Here is a 21,208-nt window from a genome sequence, read left to right as displayed (position 1 = left end):
AAATATCTAAGGCCATTTGATTTTGGAGAGACATTTTACGGCCTGCTCCTAATTATGAAGATATTTGAGTTAAGGGCCTTGGCCGTGTCATTACCAGTGTGTTCCATGGTATGTACGATAACACTAATCTCATCTAGGGCTACAGTTGTATCATACTGTGGGATTAAGACCGGAAAGAAGTGCTGAGTTGGACTGGCTGTGACTTCAGCATTACCAAACAGGGTCATGTATGTTTCTAGAATTTTTGGGATCTAGGGTACGTCTTAAAGTGCTATATAACCATCATAACATGATCTTGTCCAGTTAGCGGGTAGCACATGATGACTGTGGCTACCACACATGAGCAATGTACCATTATATGCTGGTTATATGGTGGCTTTGGATGCAGGTAATGTAAAGGTGTCCGCGTGTCCCTCTGTAAGAATTTTAGCATGTTCGATGCCATTACCCAAATAGTAAGAACAGTAATTGTGACCCGCCTGTGGGCCATTACCTGTATTTTGAAAACAACGCAAGCCTTTGAGCACATAGGAGAGTGGAATGGGTTCTCTATCAGCTGTTAATGGTTTGAGATGGAATATGAAACCCAGTTGGAAATATGAGCATGCTCTTCCCTGTAGGATGGTAACATGCTCTCTTAAAGAGAAAGGGACAACTATCTGTGGGTAAATCTTTGCACTTCTAGGTAGAAGGCCACAGATCCAGCACTGGCCCTTGTTCAGGGCTTGTGCAAAGCCATGTGTGACTCTCAGAAAGGTATTGTCTGTGGCCAATTCAGTGTGTTCATCGTACACCTCAGAGTAACTTTGGTTATAACACGCTAGAAATGTATGTCCTGTTCGTGGTGTTCTGTTTTAGATGCAATCAATACGTCATCTACATAATTAATGATGAGAGATTGTTTCTGGAGCTTCTCTGAGTTGATGGCAGAGTGCCATCATAACATGATCTTGTCCAGTTAGCGGGTAGCAGATGATGGCTGTGGCTACCACACATGAGCAGTGTACCATTTATATGCTGGTTGGTCTTCACTGTAGGGCTGTTGTGAAGACCTTGAGGTAATTTGGTCCAGGTGTACCATGTTCCATTCACTGTGAATGCTAGCCATGGCCTAACTCATTCAGCCAGTGGCACTGACCAGAAACCAAATCAGATGATTTTCTGACTGAGGTTTTTCCAGTGTTTCCAGATGACTTTGCCATTTGTGAGGTTAAGGCTTTCTTCAGGCTCCAACAGAATATCCAGACCTAAAGGTGGGTCTGTAACACTGTCCACCCAAATGGAGCATCAATAGACTTTAGCCCAAATGACAAGCTCACTGGCCCACTTTCTTGTAAAAGGATGTTTTCTCCTCCTGCCCTAGCAGCTTATTTTGTTCTTGGTGTAAGGGAGATTCCAAATTTCTTTGCATACCTGGCTGGAATACATGCGAGTTCTGCTCCCATGTCCAAGAAAAAGTAAAGTTCTTTTTGTCCATTCATCGCTGAATATCGCGTGTGCACACAGACCATCTGCTTGATGTTGAATTAGCGCTAGCAGGGGCCTGAGGGAAGGGGCCTCTAAAAATCTCCTGTGTTCCTTGGTGACACATACTGTAACATACCTATCAACTGATGCAGTTGTTTCATGGCCTGCATGAAGGCATTCACATCCACAGTGTTCAGAGTTTGAGTTCTCTTCAGGTTTTTATCCCCCGCTGGCCAAAAGGCCCGAAGGGGGATTATGTCTTGGTGATGTCTGTCCGTCCGTCCGTCCTAGGAAAGGGTACTCGCCTTCTGAAATCAATTCCTCTCACAATTTTTGGAGGAATTTCACGAAACTTAACAAGAGGCATTGTTATATGTCCGTAGTACGCATATTGTAATTTCATTAAATTCAGTCACATTTTACCAGAGTTACAGCCCTTGATTTAACAAAATTATACTTTGACAATTTCATGAGTGTGTGTTTTCCTTCTGAAATCAACTCCTTTCACAATTTGTGGAGGAATTTCACCAAACTTGGTAAGAGGCTTTGTTATATGACAGTTATACGCATATTGAAATTTCGTTTAATTTGGCCAAATTTTACCAGAGTTATGCCCTTGATTATTAACAAGCTTTGGCAGTTTCATCAAGGTGTGCTTGCTTTCTGAAATCAACTTCCCTCACAATTTTTATCCCCACTGGCCGAAAGGCCTGAAGGGGGATTATGTCGTGGCGATGTCTGTCCGTCCCGGGAAGGGTACTCACCTTCTGAAATCAACTCCTCTCACAATTTTTGTAGAAATTTCATGAAACTTGGCAGGATTCTTTGTCATATGTCGATAATACACATATTGCAATTTCATTCAATTCAGTCGCATTTTACCAGAGTTATGGCACAGTTGCCAGCAGGGGATATTGTGCTCTCAGAGCACTCTTGTTTTCTTAGTCTTCCTGGAATCTTTCTTTCCTGATCTGTAGTATTTTGCAATGTGGCTCATTTTTCTACACTGATAACACTTGTAATCCTTCTTTTTCTTCATGGTGACTTATTGAGTGACATCAGAATCAGTCATTTCAATTTCTCGCATCTTTGGCTTAGACCCTGGTTCCAAGTCTTGCTCAAGGTGAACCAGTCCAGTGACATGTCACTAGATGTTCCCACTGTATCCCATTCCAGGATTTGTGAGCTTGTATGCATTTGATAATTCTGTTGTTGGTCCATTCAAGAGAGCTTGTTTCAATGCTCCATGATTGCTGTTATCCATATTGTCGTTTCTGATATCACTGCCGGAATAATTACACCAGGCCTCTCTGAAATGGGCTTCATACATTGCAAATGGTTGGTATGCACTTTGAATGCAGCTGAGGATTTTTCCTCAGGCACACACGTGCAATTTTTTTTGTCTTTGTCTATGGCTTCGTCCAAGGCTCTTGTGAGTATGGCTTGCTCACGTGGAGTCAGTAAGGCATTCAAAATCATTACTCCATCATATGGATGCAGGTTATAAATACCTTTTGAGGTGACAAAGTTCATACCAGGTTTTCATCCCATCTTCTTTAGGATGTTTCATATTTTTACTCCATTTGTCAATATCGCAGGGAGCATGTCCCTAATGCTGATTAATCAATACTCCAGCTCTTCCTCTTCTCTTTAATGGTCTTAGCTGGGTTATCTCTTCACTTTCTGAATCACTGGAGCTTTCAATCAATCAATCAATCAATCAAATTTTATTTATATAGCCCTTTACAATAACCAAAAGGTACCCAAAGTGCTTTACATCGAAGCCATAAAACAGAACACCAAAACACATAAAAACACAGATTTTGACTGCGGAAGGTGCCACCGTGCTGCAGATTACCAAAAGCCTTTCAGAAGTACATGAAATAAAACAGACGAAACGAAGCACCCCTCAAAAACAAGACTCCCATAGTCAGGATTGAACGGCAATTTAAAAAAGTAGGTCTTCAACTTTTGATTTAAAAAGGCCGGGATCAATAGTGGTGCGAATGTCGGGGGGCAGATTGTTCCACAGTCTGGGAGCAGCGACAGCAAAAGAACAATCACCCCACTGTTTATATCTCGACCTTGGAACTTCTAACAGAAGCTGACCCGAAGAACGCAGGACCCTACCATGATCACGAATAGTTAAAATCTCAGACAAGTAAGAGGGAGCCAGGCCATTGATGGCGTTAAAAACAAACAGAAGTTTAAAATCAATTCTAAAACGGACTGGAAGCCAATGGAGTGACGACAACACAGGAGTAATGTGTTCACGTCTAGATGTGCTTGTTAAAAATTGGGCCGCAGCGTTCTGTACAAGTTGAAGACGTAAAATTGAAGATTGGCTGAGGCCAACATACAGGGCATTACAGTAGTCCAGTCTCGAACTGATAAATGCATGAATTGCCTTCTCGAGATCCTGCCGACTGAGAAACGCCTTCGCTTTGGCCAAGAGACGAAGTTGAAAAAAACTCGTTGTAACAACAGAACTAATCTGTTTATCAAATTTAAGCCCACTGTCAAACGTTACCCCAAGATTTTGTACGAATGGTTTAAAAAAGGGGGCCAGAGTACCAAAATTTCTTGTAAAAACATTTGACGTTTTCACTCCATTTCACTCCATTCATTTCATTCATCAGTTTGTTTTTCTCCACTGTAGTTTGCTTTTTCACCTCTAGGGGGAGACTATGGTCCGAGTTCATCTCAGAGTAAGGTAGTGCACTGGGTGGTGCATGAGAAGGGACATTCAGAGTTGGAGTGGTGGCATCCCAAAGGAGTGGCAGAAGCATTTCTTAGATTTTTCTTTGGGGTTTTTTTTGGGGGGGGATAATTTCCATTCCAGCTCATCCACTCTAACTTTAGACCAATAAAGATTTTGCTCCAAATCAGCTTTACATTTCAAGCTGCTCTAAATTGGCTTTAGACTCCAACAGTTTGTTGTTTGAAATTTGCATTCTGCTCAACTTCTGCAGATATAGTTCTCCTCATGCTCTCTTACATTTCTTTCTCTCTCTGAGCAACTTCATTTATAGCAGACAAACAGCTCTCGTAGTCTTTAAATTTTCTATCCGTTTCAGATTTCATCTGAATACCCTCGGACCTTTGAATATGCGTCGAAGTCATCAAAGCTCATTCTGCTTGTTACGAGTTGCTTGTGTTTTGCCATAGGCTTTTTTTAAAATTTCTTCCGTGCATGATTTGTGAGCTCTGCCGCACTTAGGAGCTAACTCCTCTTCCACTTGAATTTACCCTGTGATTTTCTTAGTAATGTCAGAGTTCATCTGACACATCAGCCTTGTTGATTGTGCTGTTGAGCTCAACATTAACTCTTTCTTCCACCATAGCTCTTTTAATCCATTCACAAAGCACTTTAGACGTCTTCACTCACACACAGGAAGCGTACAGTAGAACGGAACAGGGCATAAACCAGGCAAAAACATGTGTCGACACGCTTAAATACTTCTGCAGGAATTCACGTGAAGGCATTTTTCTTTGCTTCAGAGCTCTTCACACACCGGCTTCCATTCAGAGTAGTATCATTACTCAACTGCTCATGCATATATAATCCAGTATATGCCTTTTGCAGTGTCACATCCAAACACAACACTTCAGCATTTAATCATGCACATTCAACACTGCCGAATCCAGATTCACACAGAATCTTCACGAGCAAGCGTTCCCACTTAAACTTAAGATTTTCCTCTTATGCATGCAGTATAACATCCACCCAAAATTTGCTTGCACACTTTATTTAGCCCTACTTCACTTCGCAGGTTACTTTTGGTGTGGCCTGAGGCATTACATTTTACACAGCAGGAAATAAGGAAGACTGACTAACATCTTACCTCCGTGATGCAAGCGCTTTCTTTTTTTTCCTGTTGAAAAACACTCAGTACGTTTACATGCACATCCAAATCGAGCTGCTGTCGGTAATCGAGCAAAGGGTCCCAGCAGGGGTGCCAGAGAAATCCAATCCTACATGCACACAAGGAAATCGAGCTATTGTGTGAGGTACATTGTGCACCCGAGCCACAGGTGGCGCTACACGCCCCATCATGTTGGTACACTTCCGGTTGTCGTCATGAAGAAGAGCTATTTAAGAGCAGTGTTGCTCGACATTGCTGACGTTTTCCAGCCCAAAATATGTTCAAAACCTGCCAAAATACACTTGAAAAGGCCCAACTGAGCAGGAAACTGCCCAATCTGGCAACACTGTTCAAGAGTATAAACAAAGTTATCAGTTCCGTGTTCACAAGAAGTGTTTGTAGTTTGTATGTACGAACAGAAGTGTTCCTAATAAAATGGCCACTAAGTTGAAGTTGATCTGTAATGGTTGTCGTCATGAACTTCAACTTCATATTAACTGTTAGCCTGCTAACATGCTAATAACTTACCAACTAATTGGAAATGGGTGCGTACATGCCCAGACACAAGTGTTCCTAATAAAGTGGGCGGCTAAGGTGAAGTGTCGTGCCGACCGAGGCTGTCATGTTTCCCGCTTGTGGTCTCGTCACTCCCGGAAGGGGCAGTGCTGAAGTAAGTAGCTCGACTACGTAGCTCGATAGGGTTTACATGCACTAAGTAGCTCGGCAAAAATCGCATAATCTAGGTCGCGTAGCTCGATTACGAGAAATCAAGTTCGGTTCGATTTCAGCCGAGCTAAGGTGTTTCCATGCCATTTAGAACTTCGATTTCAGTCGAGCAACGGCAGAAATTCGATTTTCTCTATGTGCATGTAAACGCACTCACTCACTGGATCTCAGTCATACCCTTCTCAGTGCTCATACTCTCTCCCCCTAGTTCCAGGCTGCACTTTTACAAAACAAACACACACAAAAAGTACAAAACCCTTTATACTAAAGTTCTTCACTCCAAAGTTGGAACAAAGATAAGGATAATTACCGTGTGCCTTTGAAGCCTCAACCACATACATATATACATACACACACACCATGTTTTACAACACATACCAACCTGTCTGTTCTATGCTATAGGTTTTACCCCTTATCTGTGACCTGAGCTCGGAAATACCTGTCTTAGGACTCTGGTTTTAACACAAGTTGTTGGTTCAGGAACACTTTTTCCATCAGGTAGATTAATAATACCAGGTCTAAAATAATGAAGCTCTAATGAAACCCTCTTCACCATTCTTCTACCACCACCAAATACTAACAAAATGTACACAACCGGTCAAAGTTCGAATGTACCTAATTCAATGGTTTCTCTTTACTTGTATTAATTAAGATAGTTATATTTTAAAGCAGTGTTTCTCAAACTTTTTCAGACCAAGGACCACTTTGTCCCAAAAAAAAAATTCAGGGACCACCTGTCCACCCCCCCCGCCCCACACAACACACACACACAGACCATACAGAGATGTGTACTATTAGGTGTTCTTAATTGAAAAAATTATGGTTAACTAAATACATTGAAGGCCTATCCATTCCATATCCTCCGTGGTTTTTAAAGGCAAAAGTATGGAGGTTTAAAATTCAGCAAACAGTTAATCAGAACATTTCATATCAATAGTTCAAAATTGTTCAAAATTAGGAGGAACTTGAATGAACTGAAATGAACAAAACAAATTTTAGATTTAACAGATTACATTTGCTTGTCTTCTGCTCAAAACTGACTCTTTTTTCTTAATGGGAGGAGTGGTGCTGATGCATACTAAGCATCAATGATTTAATATCTGGTTCCAAGCTGGACAGCTTTAATCTGAGATTGGGGGCCACATTGACTCGGTTTCGCTTTTTAGTTTTCAACCCAACCAGTGCTGAAAACCCAACCTCGCATCTGTATGTGGATGAAAATGGCAGGAGTGTTTTTAATGCATTTTCTCCTTATTGATGCTTGTGTTGGTAGTGTCAGGTTTTTTCCTCTTAACTGAACCTGTCAGCCACTTCTCCATCCTTGTTGTTTCACTTTCAGCACATTAAAAAAATCGCCACGAACACGAGCTAGTTAGGATTAGCCTATTATATGTTCAGAATTTTCGTTTGCTTGTTTTCAGGTCTGCCTGCCTGTTTGCCTGTGAGGCAGAGATTTGTGAGGTGACTGTCATACCTGTCAACTTTGAGGTTTGAAAAAAAGGGATATTTCCCAGATTTTTAACTCAAAATAAGGGAAAATTTCGGAAAGTCGTACCCTTCACCAAAAGTGGGTGTGTAGTTGAATGGGGGGCAATTTTCTATCTAGTATTTGTGATTTCCTGTACTCTGGTGCATGTTGGTGATAGCCAAGACCCAAACTCAATATGCTTATGGTTTATAGAGTGCATTTGTGAATAAACTATACATTTATTTTTATTTGCTTTCAGTGGTGCCAGTTATTTCCCAAATTAAGGGCTAAAATACGTATCTTATGTTAAAATAAGAAAGGTCATTATATAACCAGTCAATAAATTCAATTCCATTGCAATTTATTATGGTTTTACCATAGTCATGGCCTTGGAACACTAGATAGATAGATAGATAGATAGATAGATAGATAGATAGATAGATAGATAGATAGATAGATAGATAGATAGATAGATAGATAGATAGATAGATAGATAGATAGATAGATAGATAGATAAAGAGTAATATAAGATATTAAACCAAGAGTGAGTTAAAATGGGTAAGTTTCGGATAGAAAATAAAATAGACAATGAGTGGATAAAACAGTTAATACACCAATTAGTTTACACTAGGCTATTTATGAGGTCTTAGCCAGGACATACTTAATGTAAACATGTGTAGCTTACCTTTTGATTATTTGGGAGGCTTTCGTTTTCCCCATGGAAAATTTCTTTGCGATGGAAGAGTCTGGGAACATTCCAGCCACGCACTTGTTGAAATCATCAAAGAAAGAGAGGCTAATGTTTTTCTTAGCTATTAGCATTGCCATCTTCACCTCAGACCTAATCAGTGTTGCCAGATACTGCTGACGTTTTCCGGCCCAAAATATGTTCAAAACCCACCAAAATGCACTTGAAACCGCCCAATCTGGCAACACTGGACCTAATCACTTGCTCAGCCTCGCCTCCGGACGGAGTTCTGTAATTACTGATGCCTGAGAGGGCGGGGACGTGAATTCATGGCCCGACTTCCTGCTGTAAACTCCTGTCAGAGGCGCGTCATGAATTCTGGACCTACCGACTTTTTTATATTGTGAAAATACGGGATATTTTCGGGAAAATAAAAAAACGGGAAGACAGCAGGAAATAAGTCAAAATAAGGGATTTCCTGGGAAAAAGGGGAGGATTGACAGGTATGGTGACTGTTGCCTAGAGATGAGAGGCGGAATAAGAGCACGTGCACACTACAAGTTTTATGTGGTGCAAATTCAGATCGCTTTTTAAATAATAATGATGAAATTACCGGCCCGTTTGATTGCCGTTAAAAACAAGATTGGATAAATTTAACTTTCTAATAATGTTACAAAGCATACGCTAGCTTATCTTGAAAACGCTGACTACATTTGTAGATCACCTCGCGGACTACTTGAGGTCTCTCGCGGACCACACTTTGCGAAACACTGTCTTAAAGTAATGATGGATGTCGTTTCTCTTTACTTAGTTGAGCGGTTCTTGACATAATATGGATTACTACAGTTGTGGAATAGGGCTATTTACTGCATTTGTATTATTTACTGTTTGATCTCAAACACATTAAGCAGGCAAGAAATTGTGCACTAATTAACCTTTGACGAGACACACCTGTTAATAGAAAAGCATTCCAGGTGACTACCTCATGAAGTTGGTTAAGATGATGCCAATCGTAGGCATATCAGACGCTCGCTGGCCATGGTGTGAAAATTGTGCATGCAGACGCTCATCTAAGTTTATAAACCTGTCATTGCTTAACTCCTTAAATATTTTCTGTCATGAATACTACCGTGAAAAAGCTTATCTCTGCTTTCCAAAGAAATTTATCTCGTTAAGATCTGTTTCGTGCTTTGGCAATAACAGCAGGTTGAAGTTGGTGCAACAGAGTTCACTCTCTGCTCGTGTGACGTCGGGAAACTGCCGGTGCTTTATGAGTCACGGGGAAGCAGGCAGGCTCTCTCGCTTCTGATTGGTTTCCGACTGGATTCCTCGTGAATATCAATCAGAGAACTTTTACAGGGATGTTCTCTCACTGTTTCTGATGAAGTATAAAGCAAAATTTTTCATCTGCTAGTTTTGATGTTATGCTTCACGGGAGATTTCAAAGTGAGTTGCCATAGCTTTACCGACTTTTTTTTTTTCTTCAAATCAAACTGATTCATGTAAATAAATAAATGTTTTAGAATATAACTAGTTTTGATGAAAAATAGAGAGATCTTAGTGGTCAGCATGAGATAAAAACGGAAGTCAGAAACGAGAGTGTCAATTTCAATTCAGTTAATTGGAATTGTTTATTGGATGTGGCTCACACTTTTTTTCGAGGTTCGCCTTGAAAGGTGTGAATACTATCATTTATATTCTATAATATAAACACCAGTAGGCCCTACTTTTGAGAAATACAAAGGCCTACAAGAGCACAAAGAGGGTATTAGAAATCTTTTTTTTTTTTTACTTTTTTACTGAGTTTACCAATTTAATGTTTTGCCTAATTAGCATAACTAATAATTAAATACTAATTTGCATAATTTTTTACTAATTTTTCAAACTTTATTCAGGATACAGCCTATCAATTTCCATGTAAATATCTTGAAAAATAAAGTTATAAAGAAAAATAAACATTTGATTGAATTCGTTAATGAGGCCCATTTTGGACCATATTTATCCTCCTACATAATATTACAGCAATTTTCTAAAAATTAAGCCGCTTTTTCAATCTTTTGATTTATAATATCTCAAGAACAGATAAACATTTTAATTCTGTAAAAAGCACGCTGTTTAGTGTTCAATTCTGAATTCCATGAGAGCAGTTTCAAGCAACTTGGACTGAATTTTAATTTTCACTTGATATGCCTACCAGTAGTGTGCAAAGCATCATCAAGGTAAACACAGGCTACTTTTGAAGAATCTCAGATATGAAACTTTTTTTGTTTACCACATAATTCCATATATGGACACTAGTGTTTTACTGGGTAATACGCCACTCATATTTTTCATACGAGCTACATCCAGGACATGGAGAACCAAAACCATGACACAAATCTCAAAATGTCACTCGTGAGGAAATCAGTGAATTGTTTTGATAAATTTGAGTATTTTGTTTGTGAACGTGTCTATATAATAAAAAGAAAATTGCACCTTGGCTTGAAGTTCATCTTCTCGTGTTGAAAAACCCGTATTTTTCATACCAAATACATTGTGCATCTGAGTGACATTTAAATAATATTGGCTGGTATATCAGGTATATTTCATTCAGCTAGCATGATATTGAATGAGTCAAAGACGAGTTCAATATCATGCTACCTGAATGGAATATCTGATATACCACAAAAAATCTATTATTATTATTATTATTATACATACAAACCCTCTTTTCCAGTTTTTCGATGTCCGTTGGTCTGTTTTTCTCTTGTAAACAGAGGGGAGCCGTCAGGGCCTTCTAGTCCTTCAGAGAAGACCTAAACACATCAGCATTTCAAATATTATACAGTGGTGCTTGAAAGTTTGTGAACCTTTTTAGAATTTTCTATATTTCTGCATAAATATGACCTAAAACATTAGATTTTCACACAAGTCCTAAAAGTAGATAAAGAGAACCCAGTTAAACAAATGAGACAAAAATACTATACTTGGTCATTTATTTATTGAGGAAAATGATCCAATATTAGGGCGGCATGGTGGTGTAGTGGTTAGCGCTGTCGCCTCACAGCAAGAAGGTCCTGGGTTCGAGCCCCGTGGCCGGCGAGGGCCTTTCTGTGTGGAGTTTGCATGTTCTCCCCGTGTCCGCGTGGGTTTCCTCCGGGTGCTCCGGTTTCCCCCACAGTCCAAAGACATGCAGGTTAGGTTCACTGGTGACTCTAAATTGACCGTAGGTGTGAGTGTGAATGGTTGTCTGTGTCTATGTGTCAGCCCTGTGATGACCTGGCGACTTGTCCAGGGTGTACCCCGCCTTTCGCCCGTAGTCAGCTGGGATAGGCTCCAGCTTGCCTGTGACCCTGTAGAACAGGATAAAGCGGCTACAGATAATGAGATGAAATTACACAGTGGCATGAAGATATGAAGTTTATCTTCTCGTGTTGAAAACATTTTCACTCGTTTGCCTTGGTCACTTATGAATTAATGTATTCACCACTCAAACATAAACTTCATATCTTCATGCCACCGTGTAATATCTATATGTTCCATATGTTATTTCATAATTTTGATGTCTTCAGTATTGTTCTACAATGTGGAAAATGGTCAAAATACAGAAACACCTGATTGAGTAGGCGTGTCCAAACTTTTGACTGGTATTGTATATAAATTTTGACCCACTGAAAATCTGATGCAGGAAATAAAAGCTGGCAATAAATCTGTCTCTTTGCTGCTGGGGTGGGCTTTTTTTTTTTTAAATGAACTCTTATGAATATAAAAGTAAACACCATAACAAAATTGATACAGGAAATGTGTGGAGTTGTGAAAAGTTGTTTGAATGAATGCTTTTAGCCAAGGTCTGTAAACTTCTGGTCTCAAACTGTTAGATTTAGTATTATATCTTTATATCATAAATGGTCCATCGCTGAGGTTTTTTTTTTAACAGGACATTTTGATGATGTTCTCAGGTGCAGTGGCTAATCAGCACTTCCCCTTGCTGCAGTCCGGCCGTCCCGTCAACCTCAGCTACATCCAGCAGAAGAAATAACAAGCGAGGATTCTTTTAATTTCAAACCAACGCCCAAGGTCCTTATTAACCAACAATGAAGAGGGGAAAAAAAACAATTACAGAAGTCTAACTTGGCATTTGGTCACAAGACTTTTTAAAATGAATTTTATCATTTTTTGTACAGTTTTTACATTAATTTTTTGTCTCATCACATTGATTTGTGATAAGAAATGTCAAATATTTTAATACCCCTATTTTTAAAGGGGTCCCAAAAAGGAAGCGTTTTTATTTGTTGTGTAAAGTATGGATTTAAAGTTAATCCTGTTTATTTTTATTGGTGTATTCATATTTTTGCTTGCATAAGGACAAAGGCTTTGGATAGGATTTTGTTTTATGAAAAATCAGCATACAGCTCCATAAGATAACTATGTAGTGCCAAAAAACAAACAAAAAAAAAGTATCTCTTTCCTCAGTCTCTTCAGTAAACAAAAAAGATAAAGTATTTAAAAAATCAAGAAAAAAGACCAAGGATTAAAAAAAAATAAAGAAACAACGCAAACCAACATGCTGATGTGGTTGTTCTTTATTGTGGTTTTTCTTAGACTATGGTTTTATAACAGTCTGTTGGGTATAAAATTAAACACACCTTTCTGAGAAAGTTAGTGACTTGTGAGAAACTAATCAGGTTTCAAATTTTAAACTTGTAGTCAAGCCAAAAATGACTCTGAATGGTATCAATGTGCTGGTTTTAAATTATAAATCAGTTATCAAAAAAGGACAGGTGGTGTTTATATTAAAAAAAAAAGATTCATATATTTTAAGCTGATGTGTAAACAGGCTGGTATGGTGATTTATCCAAGTCTAATTCATTTAAAATACAGGGCTTTTCAAAAAATTTGATATTGAGTTGTAAATATCCCAGAAACTACAACCCTGATTCCAAAAAAGTTGGGACAAAGTACAAATTGTAAATAAAAACGGAATGCAATCATTTACAAATCTCAAAAACTGATATTGTATTCACAATAGAACATGGACAACATATCAGATGTCGAAAGTGAGACATTTTGAAATTTAATTTGAAATTTCATGACAGCAACACATCTCAAAAAAGTTGGGACAGGGGCAATAAGAGGCTGGAAAAGTTAAAGGTACAAAAAAGGAACAGCTGGAGGACCAAATTGCAACTCATTAGGTCAATTGGCAATAGGTCATTAACATGACTGGGTATAAAAAGAGCATCTTGGAGTGGCAGCGGCTCTCAGAAGTAAAGATGGGAAGAGGATCACCAATCCCCCTAATTCTGCGCCAACAAATAGTGGAGCAATATCAGAAAGGAGTTCGACAGTGTAAAATTGCAAAGAGTTTGAACATATCATCATCTACAGTGCATAATATCATCAAAAGATTCAGAGAATCTGGAAGAATCTCTGTGCGTAAGGGTCAAGGCCGGAAAACCATACTGGGTGCCCGTGATCTTCGGGCCCTTAGACGGCACTGCGTCACATACAGGCATGCTTCTGTATTGGAAATCACAAAATGGGCTCAGGAATATTTCCAGAAAACATTATCTGTGAACACAATTCACCGTGCCATCCGCCGTTGCCAGCTAAAACTCTATAGTTCAAAGAAGAAGCCGTATCTAAACATGATCCAGAAGCGCAGACATCTTCTCTGGGCCAAGGCTCATTTAAAATGGACTGTGGCAAAGTGGAAAACTGTTCTGTGGTCAGACGAATCAAAATGTGAAGTTCTTTATGGAAATCAGGGATGCCGTGTCATTCGGACTAAAGAGGAGAAGGATGACCCAAGTTGTTATCAGCGCTCAGTTCAGAAGCCTGCATCTCTGATGGTATGGGATTGCATTAGTGCGTGTGGCATGGGCAGCTTACACATCTGGAAAGACACCATCAATGCTGAAAGGTATATCCAGGTTCTAGAGCAACATATGCTCCCATCCAGACGACGTCTCTTTCAGGGAAGACCTTGCATTTTCCAACATGACAATGCCAAACCACATACTGCATCAATTACAGCATCATGGCTGCGTAGAAGAAGGGTCCGGGTACTGAACTGGCCAGCCTGCAGTCCAGATCTTTCACCCATAGAAAACATTTGGCGCATCATAAAATGGAAGAGACGACAAAAAAGACCTAAGACAGTTGAGCAACTAGAATCCTACATTAGACAAGAATGGGTTAACATTCCTATCCCTAAACTTGAGCAACTTGTCTCCTCAGTCCCCAGGCGTTTACAGACTGTTGTAAAGAGAAAAGGGGATGTCTCACAGTGGTAAACATGGCCTTGTCCCAACTTTTTTGAGATGTGGTGTTGTCATGAAATTTAAAATCACCTAATTTTTCTCTTTAAATTATACATTTTCTCAGTTTAAACATTTGATATGTCATCTATGTTCTATTCTGAATAAAATATGGAATTTTGAAACTTCCACATCATTGCATTCCATTTTCATTTACAATTTGTACTTTGTCCCAACTTTTTTGGAATTGGGATTGTACATAGTCTAGGTGAATGAAACTGAACAGGCTTAATGTTGAGCAATATAAGCTTTATTCCCCAAAATTTGAGAAATTCAAAGGCATGTGGATTCCATGAACGATTTCATAAATTTTCAATATGGGGCCGCCTGAGACACAGACACACGCCAAGTTGGTAGTCCAGTTCCTGCCAAACACGCTGCAGCATGTCTTTGGTAACAGTCTTTTCTGGTAACAGTGCATTTTTAGAGAATTCTCTCATAAATGTACGCTGCACAGTGTTGTTCGACTGCATTCGAGCGTACTCTAACACTCAAAACGCCTTTTCTTTTCCAGTGAATGGCATTTCTATACCTAAAAAGATTTAACAAAAAAACAAAAATTTGACCTGTTTCCACACATGCTGTTAAAATCTGAGGTCAACTGAATGAGAATTGGCAAAGTTATGAGATTATGAAATATCAAATTTTTTAAAACACCCTGTATTCACCAATGTCATCATTTGTGAATTAATGGTAAGCTTACCCTGTATTCTTAAAGTTTGTAACACTTTGATCCTTGGTTACAAATACAAATCATATTGTAATGTAGATTTAATGATAACGTCAAATATCGAGTCTCTGCCTTAAGAATGATCATTGAAATTATCTGTGAAGCCTGAAGTTTACTCCCCTAATAGTTAGCATGGAAATAAAATCCATCCATCCATTCATTTTCTATACCGCTTATTCGTTAGAGTTATTGGATCTAATCCCACCTGACTTCATGTAAGAGGCAGGGTAGACCCTGGGCAGGTTGCCAAACTCGCAGGGCCTGAAAATAACAATTATATTGCATCATGTGGAAACCTGAGATTTACTCCTTAGTGATTCTGAGACTTCCGATGGTGACTGGTTGAATCTGAACTAGTTTAAGGAGTGAATACTTCTGCAGTTACAACTTTTATTTGAATATATTTTTTTTCTGAACTAGAGGTACACCCCCCACACACACTTAAATACAGCATTATTAACTGAGAGAGAGAGTGGTGCAGGAATGACTGTTTACAGCTGCTTTTAATGCAAGTGAGAAGAGGAATGAACTTGTTTCTTTGACATTAAATCTAACTATAAAGAGAGAATTAGTTCAGTGCATTATTCTTAATAAATAAAATATTGACGTCATTGGTTAACTGCTGATATGAGAGGAATAAAACACTAAAGAAAGGATAAACAGACTGACAAAGTCCTGCTTTTATCTATACATCCTGTTCACCTTATTATATCATGGCACAACAGCACTGAAACGCGAGCATGTGACAAGACATTGCATCAGACACTTAACTCTTTACTGTAGTAACTGTGTAGAGGTGTTTGTGAAGATGAATATGTAGATGATTGAAACTTTTTTCTCTTTCTCTCTGTGCCATGCCGTTCCTCATTTCAACCCTTATTTCATGGCGAAGAACATGTAGCTTCCACATTTCTCTTCTCGAATGATGCATATGTTATTTGAAGTGATTGTTACTTCCATGGGCAGAATACCCATCTCCCAATGATTGTAATTGTTTATTGATGAAGAATGATGCATACATGTCAACCTTTAGTTACCCATGCCCTTACAAAATCTGTACTTTTCCCTTACGTACACCCATGAGCCCTTATACACGAGAAAAAATTCCAATATATAATCCAAAGCACCGATTGTTTCATTCCACATTCTACACTCCTACTGTAATAGGCATATTTATCACACTGCATCAAGTTAAAGGGATCAAATAAGCATGGACTGAATAAAAATAAATTTTAGATCCCGGAGAAAGCAACTGAATTAAAAAGGACTATATGTACAGTCAAGTAAACAATTATCTACTAAAGAGAATGACTGAACTCTAAACTTAATTATTTAATATACATTGTATCAGTAATACCAGAATTATTGATGTAAATTTTGCAAATAAAATGTATTAATATTAAATAGTTCATAAAAATTACACAAAGTTCTCTTTGATAAGTGTTGACATCACCTACAATATTACACTCCACCAAAGAAAATTACTTGAAATATAACAGCAGTACTAAGTAGGTATGTTAATTAAAATAGTAGGTTACATGTAATAAATTATATATAAATCATGTCAAACAGTTGTAGGTACAGTCCCTTTTTAAGAAACTACATTTCCCATCAGCCAACTTCCGCGTTGACCTACGTCACGCCTGGGCGGGATCACTTTCATCACATCCTCCATGATTCCGTAAAGGACCTGGAAATCCGCCATATCTTTCTCTTTCGGCACCGTGATTCCACACGGACACAGAGAGGAAGGCTCGCTCCGCGAGCCAACCAGATAAAGACGTCTTTTCTTTTTTTTTTCTTTCTTGCAAGAATCAGAGTTTCGCGCTTTTCTTTGTTTACCTTTGGCCACGGTAGACTCTAAGATCGCGCGATTTTAAACTCAGTGAGTTACAACCGGTTTCATTCATTAAGTACGTACGACTGCAGCTCAAAGCAGTTAATTTTTAATTAGGAACGACCAGAATTCCTCCTGATTGAAGCGCTGTGCACATTGTTAATCAGAGTTTTTCTTCCCACGAGCCACGAAGCGCCGGATCAAGAATTCTCTGCTTTCCACAGACGTGCTCCACGGGCCTCTGTGAAACTCAACTTCTCCAAGTACTTCCCTGTGACTCACGTGTTTCACAACGGTGAAAAACTCCAAAGTCTCGAAAATCTCTTCATAATCTCGCGTAGAAGCAGGATATTAAGTAAGACTGGCATTTTTGGGCATAATTATAGCTAGTCTTAGGAATTTGCTTTTATTGAAATAGTGTGAATTTAAACCCAGGTTTATTTGTTACACTGTTAAACATGCAGCTTGTTGATTTATTTTGTTCTATGTTCTCTCAATTGTTTAATAGATAGGCTGTGCATGCTTCTCTTTACTCCTACTAACATATTTAGTTCTCTTATTATACATCTTGACCGCATCAAGATTTCAGGGGATTTAGTAGTGTGATGAGCTAGCTTCCCTTTTGTCTGAGCTTAGCCACACGAAGCTAATCTAGGCCTTACCACGTGCACAAACACACCTTTGGTTAGCTACACAGAGCTAGCCTTTTGTCTCCAACACGTGGCGGTCCTTCTCACACACCTTTCCTTTGTTTAACTCCACGAGGTAGGGTCCTTGGGCTTTAGCTAGCCACATGGCTAATTCCTTTGTCTCGTTAGCAAGCTAGGCTAACCTTTGCTTAAGCCACAAGGCCTACACCACGTGGGGACACAAACACCCTCCTTAGCTAGGCCATAGGGCCTTTCACAGGCCACACCCACACAAGGTCTCTCTCTCACACATACACACACACACACCTCACTGTTTGTATATATTCCATCTGCTATTATCCATTTTTATCTTTGTTATAATAAATTTATTTATTATTGAAACTGTGTGTTTTATTTGTGTTACAATATACTCAAAGTCCCCAATCTCCCAAAGAATTCAAAAAGGTGCATATAAGTTATGTAATATGGTAAGTGATCATAATAATTTGGAATATACCATAATTTGGCTGTTTGGTAATTTATTATTAAGCACCAAAATTAACGGTATGATTCACTTTAAGTGATTCACTTTGAATGATTCACTTGAATGATTCACTTTAAATGATTCAATTTAAACGATTCAAATGAGACTGATTCCATGAATGATGTAATGATAATGAGACTGATTTAATTTAATTATTAACCTTCAGATTCAAATGAGACTGATTTAATGAGATTGATCACTCAATTACCCAAATGCACCCACACAGTAAATGAAGGTTAGTAAAAGTTCCTTTTGAGAAAAAAAAAGTGTTGACACCGCAAGCAGTGTTCGATCCAACTAAAGATGACTGAACCACATCAAGTATATTATGTAAACAAGGATAAGTGAAAATATTAATAAATCTCGTTATCTGTAGCCACTTTATTCTGTTCTACAGGGTCGCAGGCAAGCTGGAGCCTATCCCAGCTGACTACGGGCAAAAGGCAGGGTACACCCTGGACAAGTCACCAGGTCATCACAGGGCTGACACATAGACACAGACAACCATTCACACCTACAGTCAATTTAGAGTCACCAGTTAACCTAACCTGCATGTCTTTGGGGGAAACCAGAGCAAACCCACACAGACAACATGCAAACTCCACACAGAAAGGCCTTCACCAGCCACGGGGCTTGAACCTGGATCTTCTTGCTGTGAGGTAACAGCACTAACCACTACACCACCATGCCACCCCAGTAAAAGCTTAAAAAAAAAATCAAAATGCTTACCTGTGCAGTCTTTGAATCGGGAAACTTTTTTTTTCACTAGCTGCAAAAAATGGTCTGCCACAGTTGGGGGGATGTTGTGTTTCACGAGAAATTGGCAGAACATAACTTCTGCAGCCGTCACAGAAGTCTGGGCAGTCCGACTGATGGACTTAAATGACCGAGAAAACCACGTGCAACTATAAAACCACATAAATCGAAAATAGTTCTGTTTCATTGCGCATTCGTGTTTGAAAACAAACGGTGGATGCTAAGAAAATTTTCTCAGAGTCACGGAAAAAATCTCTGATACAAAATGTAATTTTCCCATATGAAAATCAGTGTACGCTGTATTAGCCAAAAAATTGCATTTTCCGGTACAAAATATGGGGAAACCATATAACTTGACATGTATGATGATGTACTGTACTATTTATGTCTTTGCAGTTCCAGTTCTCACTGACGATAAAAGCAGCTATAAATAGTTGTTTCCGCACCACTCTCTCTTTAAGCTCATAAACCTAGATTAGATTAGATTAGATTAAACTTTGTCATTGCACGTCACAGATACAAGGCAACGAAATGCAGATAATGAAGCTTGTAATGTTATAAATAGACCACAAAGCATAAAGTCCTCTATTCTGATGATTTCAGAAAACATGAGTTACAGCTTTTACTTCTGACTGTTACAATGCACTGACACTGAAGACTCCTTCCATCCATCCATTATCTGTAGCCGCTTTATCCTGTTCTACAGGGTCGCAGGCAAGCTGGAGCCTATCCCAGCTGACTGCGGGCGAAAGGCGGGGTACACCCTGGACAAGTCGCCAGGTCATCACAGGGCTGACACATAGACACAGACAACCATTCACACTCACATTCACACCTACGGTCAATTTAGAGTCACCAGTTAACCTAACCTGCATGTCTTTGGACTGTGGGGGAAACCGGAGCACCCGGAGGAAACCCACACGGACACGGGGAGAACATGCAAACTCCACACAGAAAGGCCCTCGCCGGCCATGGGGCTCAAACCTGGACCTTCTTGCTGTAAGGCGACAGCGCTAACCACTACACCACCATTTTGTTAGGACTGGGACTGTTTTGGCCTCTAGAGGCCACTGTTATTTCCTTTTCTGGCCATGTTTGTTTTGGGCCTCTAGAGGTCACCACTGTGTTCTGTGTTTTGTTTTTGTCTTATTGCCTGTTTCCTGCCCTGCCCTGTCCTTAATTAGTTTGTGTATTTATACCCCTGAGTTCAGTCCTCTTGTCACGGAGTCTTTGTGCTGTTATGTTTAGCTCCAGTAACCTCTGTTCCGATTTCCTCGCCTGTGTCTTTGTGGTTTTTGTACTTTGCTTTCTTTTGGACTTTTTGTTTACCATTTTGGATCCTCTGAGCGTTTGTATTTTTGCCTCTTCTTTTCTGGTTTTTTGGCTCCTTGTTTCTTTGAACTTTTGTTTTTTTCCTGGTTATCTTCTGAGCGTTTGGATTATACTTTTGTTTTTGCCTTGGATTGTTAATAGTGTAAATATTGTAAATAAACCTTTTGATACTTTTTCTACTTCTGCCTCACGCCTCTGCATTTGAGTCATCCCCCTGGTGGCCTAGTGGGGGTTTGCTGGATTATCACACCAGTGAACCAGGTTCGAATCCCAGCAAAACCCTAACACATTTAACTTTTAAAGTTAAGTCCTCTGTACAAGTCCCTGTGAATAAGCTGTTACGATAGACCCGACAATGAATTCAAAAGGATGCCTATTTCATATATCAGGCATAAATTAATTAAAGAAATACAATAAGATGTTATTTATTATGATCCCTGTTACAGTAGAAGTCTTCTGAAATGTGTAGAGGAATTGAAACGGACCTTTGGATTTGAGATCAAAGATGAATACGAGAGGATAATACTTTCAACCTTCATTTCTTGATATTTACATATAGATGTGTTTAATAACATGGCACCTTTTGTTTGAAGCCATTCATTTTTCAAGGGAAAAAAAATATTGGAACATGTGACGAAAAGGGATGTCCTGTTAAATTGGTCGTTTAAACAGTTAATAGCTCTGAATGTCTACTGTTGGTTCAAACCCTGGGTTTACTGCACTTGTCACACCCTGTCCCTTTCAGATCTGATATACTAATCTGTGTACAGAGGTGAAGTGTATAATGTGAGACTGTAACTTCATGTTACATCATTCCTGTACTGCTTTATCATTCTCCCTCCCTTTCCTGTTTTTCCTCTATAAAG

The 21,208-nt window shown here is 39.1% G+C and overlaps 1 protein-coding gene across 7 annotated transcripts in view; it reads left to right on the top strand.

Annotated features, from left to right (window-relative positions):
* tut4 (terminal uridylyl transferase 4) overlaps positions 1 to 13,355 on the top strand; it is a 68,298-nt gene extending 54,943 nt beyond the window's left edge. For all 7 annotated transcript variants that reach the window (XM_060937782.1, XM_060937779.1, XM_060937783.1 and 4 more), the window contains one exon: positions 12,154 to 13,355. In XM_060937782.1, the coding sequence (XP_060793765.1) occupies positions 12,154 to 12,233 (80 nt within the window). In that variant the 3' untranslated portion in view covers positions 12,234 to 13,355. The remainder of the gene's footprint in view (positions 1 to 12,153) is intronic.
* Positions 13,356 to 21,208: the final 7,853 nt, after the last annotated feature.

The sequence above is a fragment of the Neoarius graeffei genome, chromosome 13 (genome assembly GCF_027579695.1).
Source record: "Neoarius graeffei isolate fNeoGra1 chromosome 13, fNeoGra1.pri, whole genome shotgun sequence".
Lineage (NCBI taxonomy): Eukaryota > Metazoa > Chordata > Actinopteri > Siluriformes > Ariidae > Neoarius > Neoarius graeffei.
The sequence above is the reverse complement of the archived record's forward strand: the minus strand, read 5'-3'. Positions and strand labels throughout refer to the sequence as shown.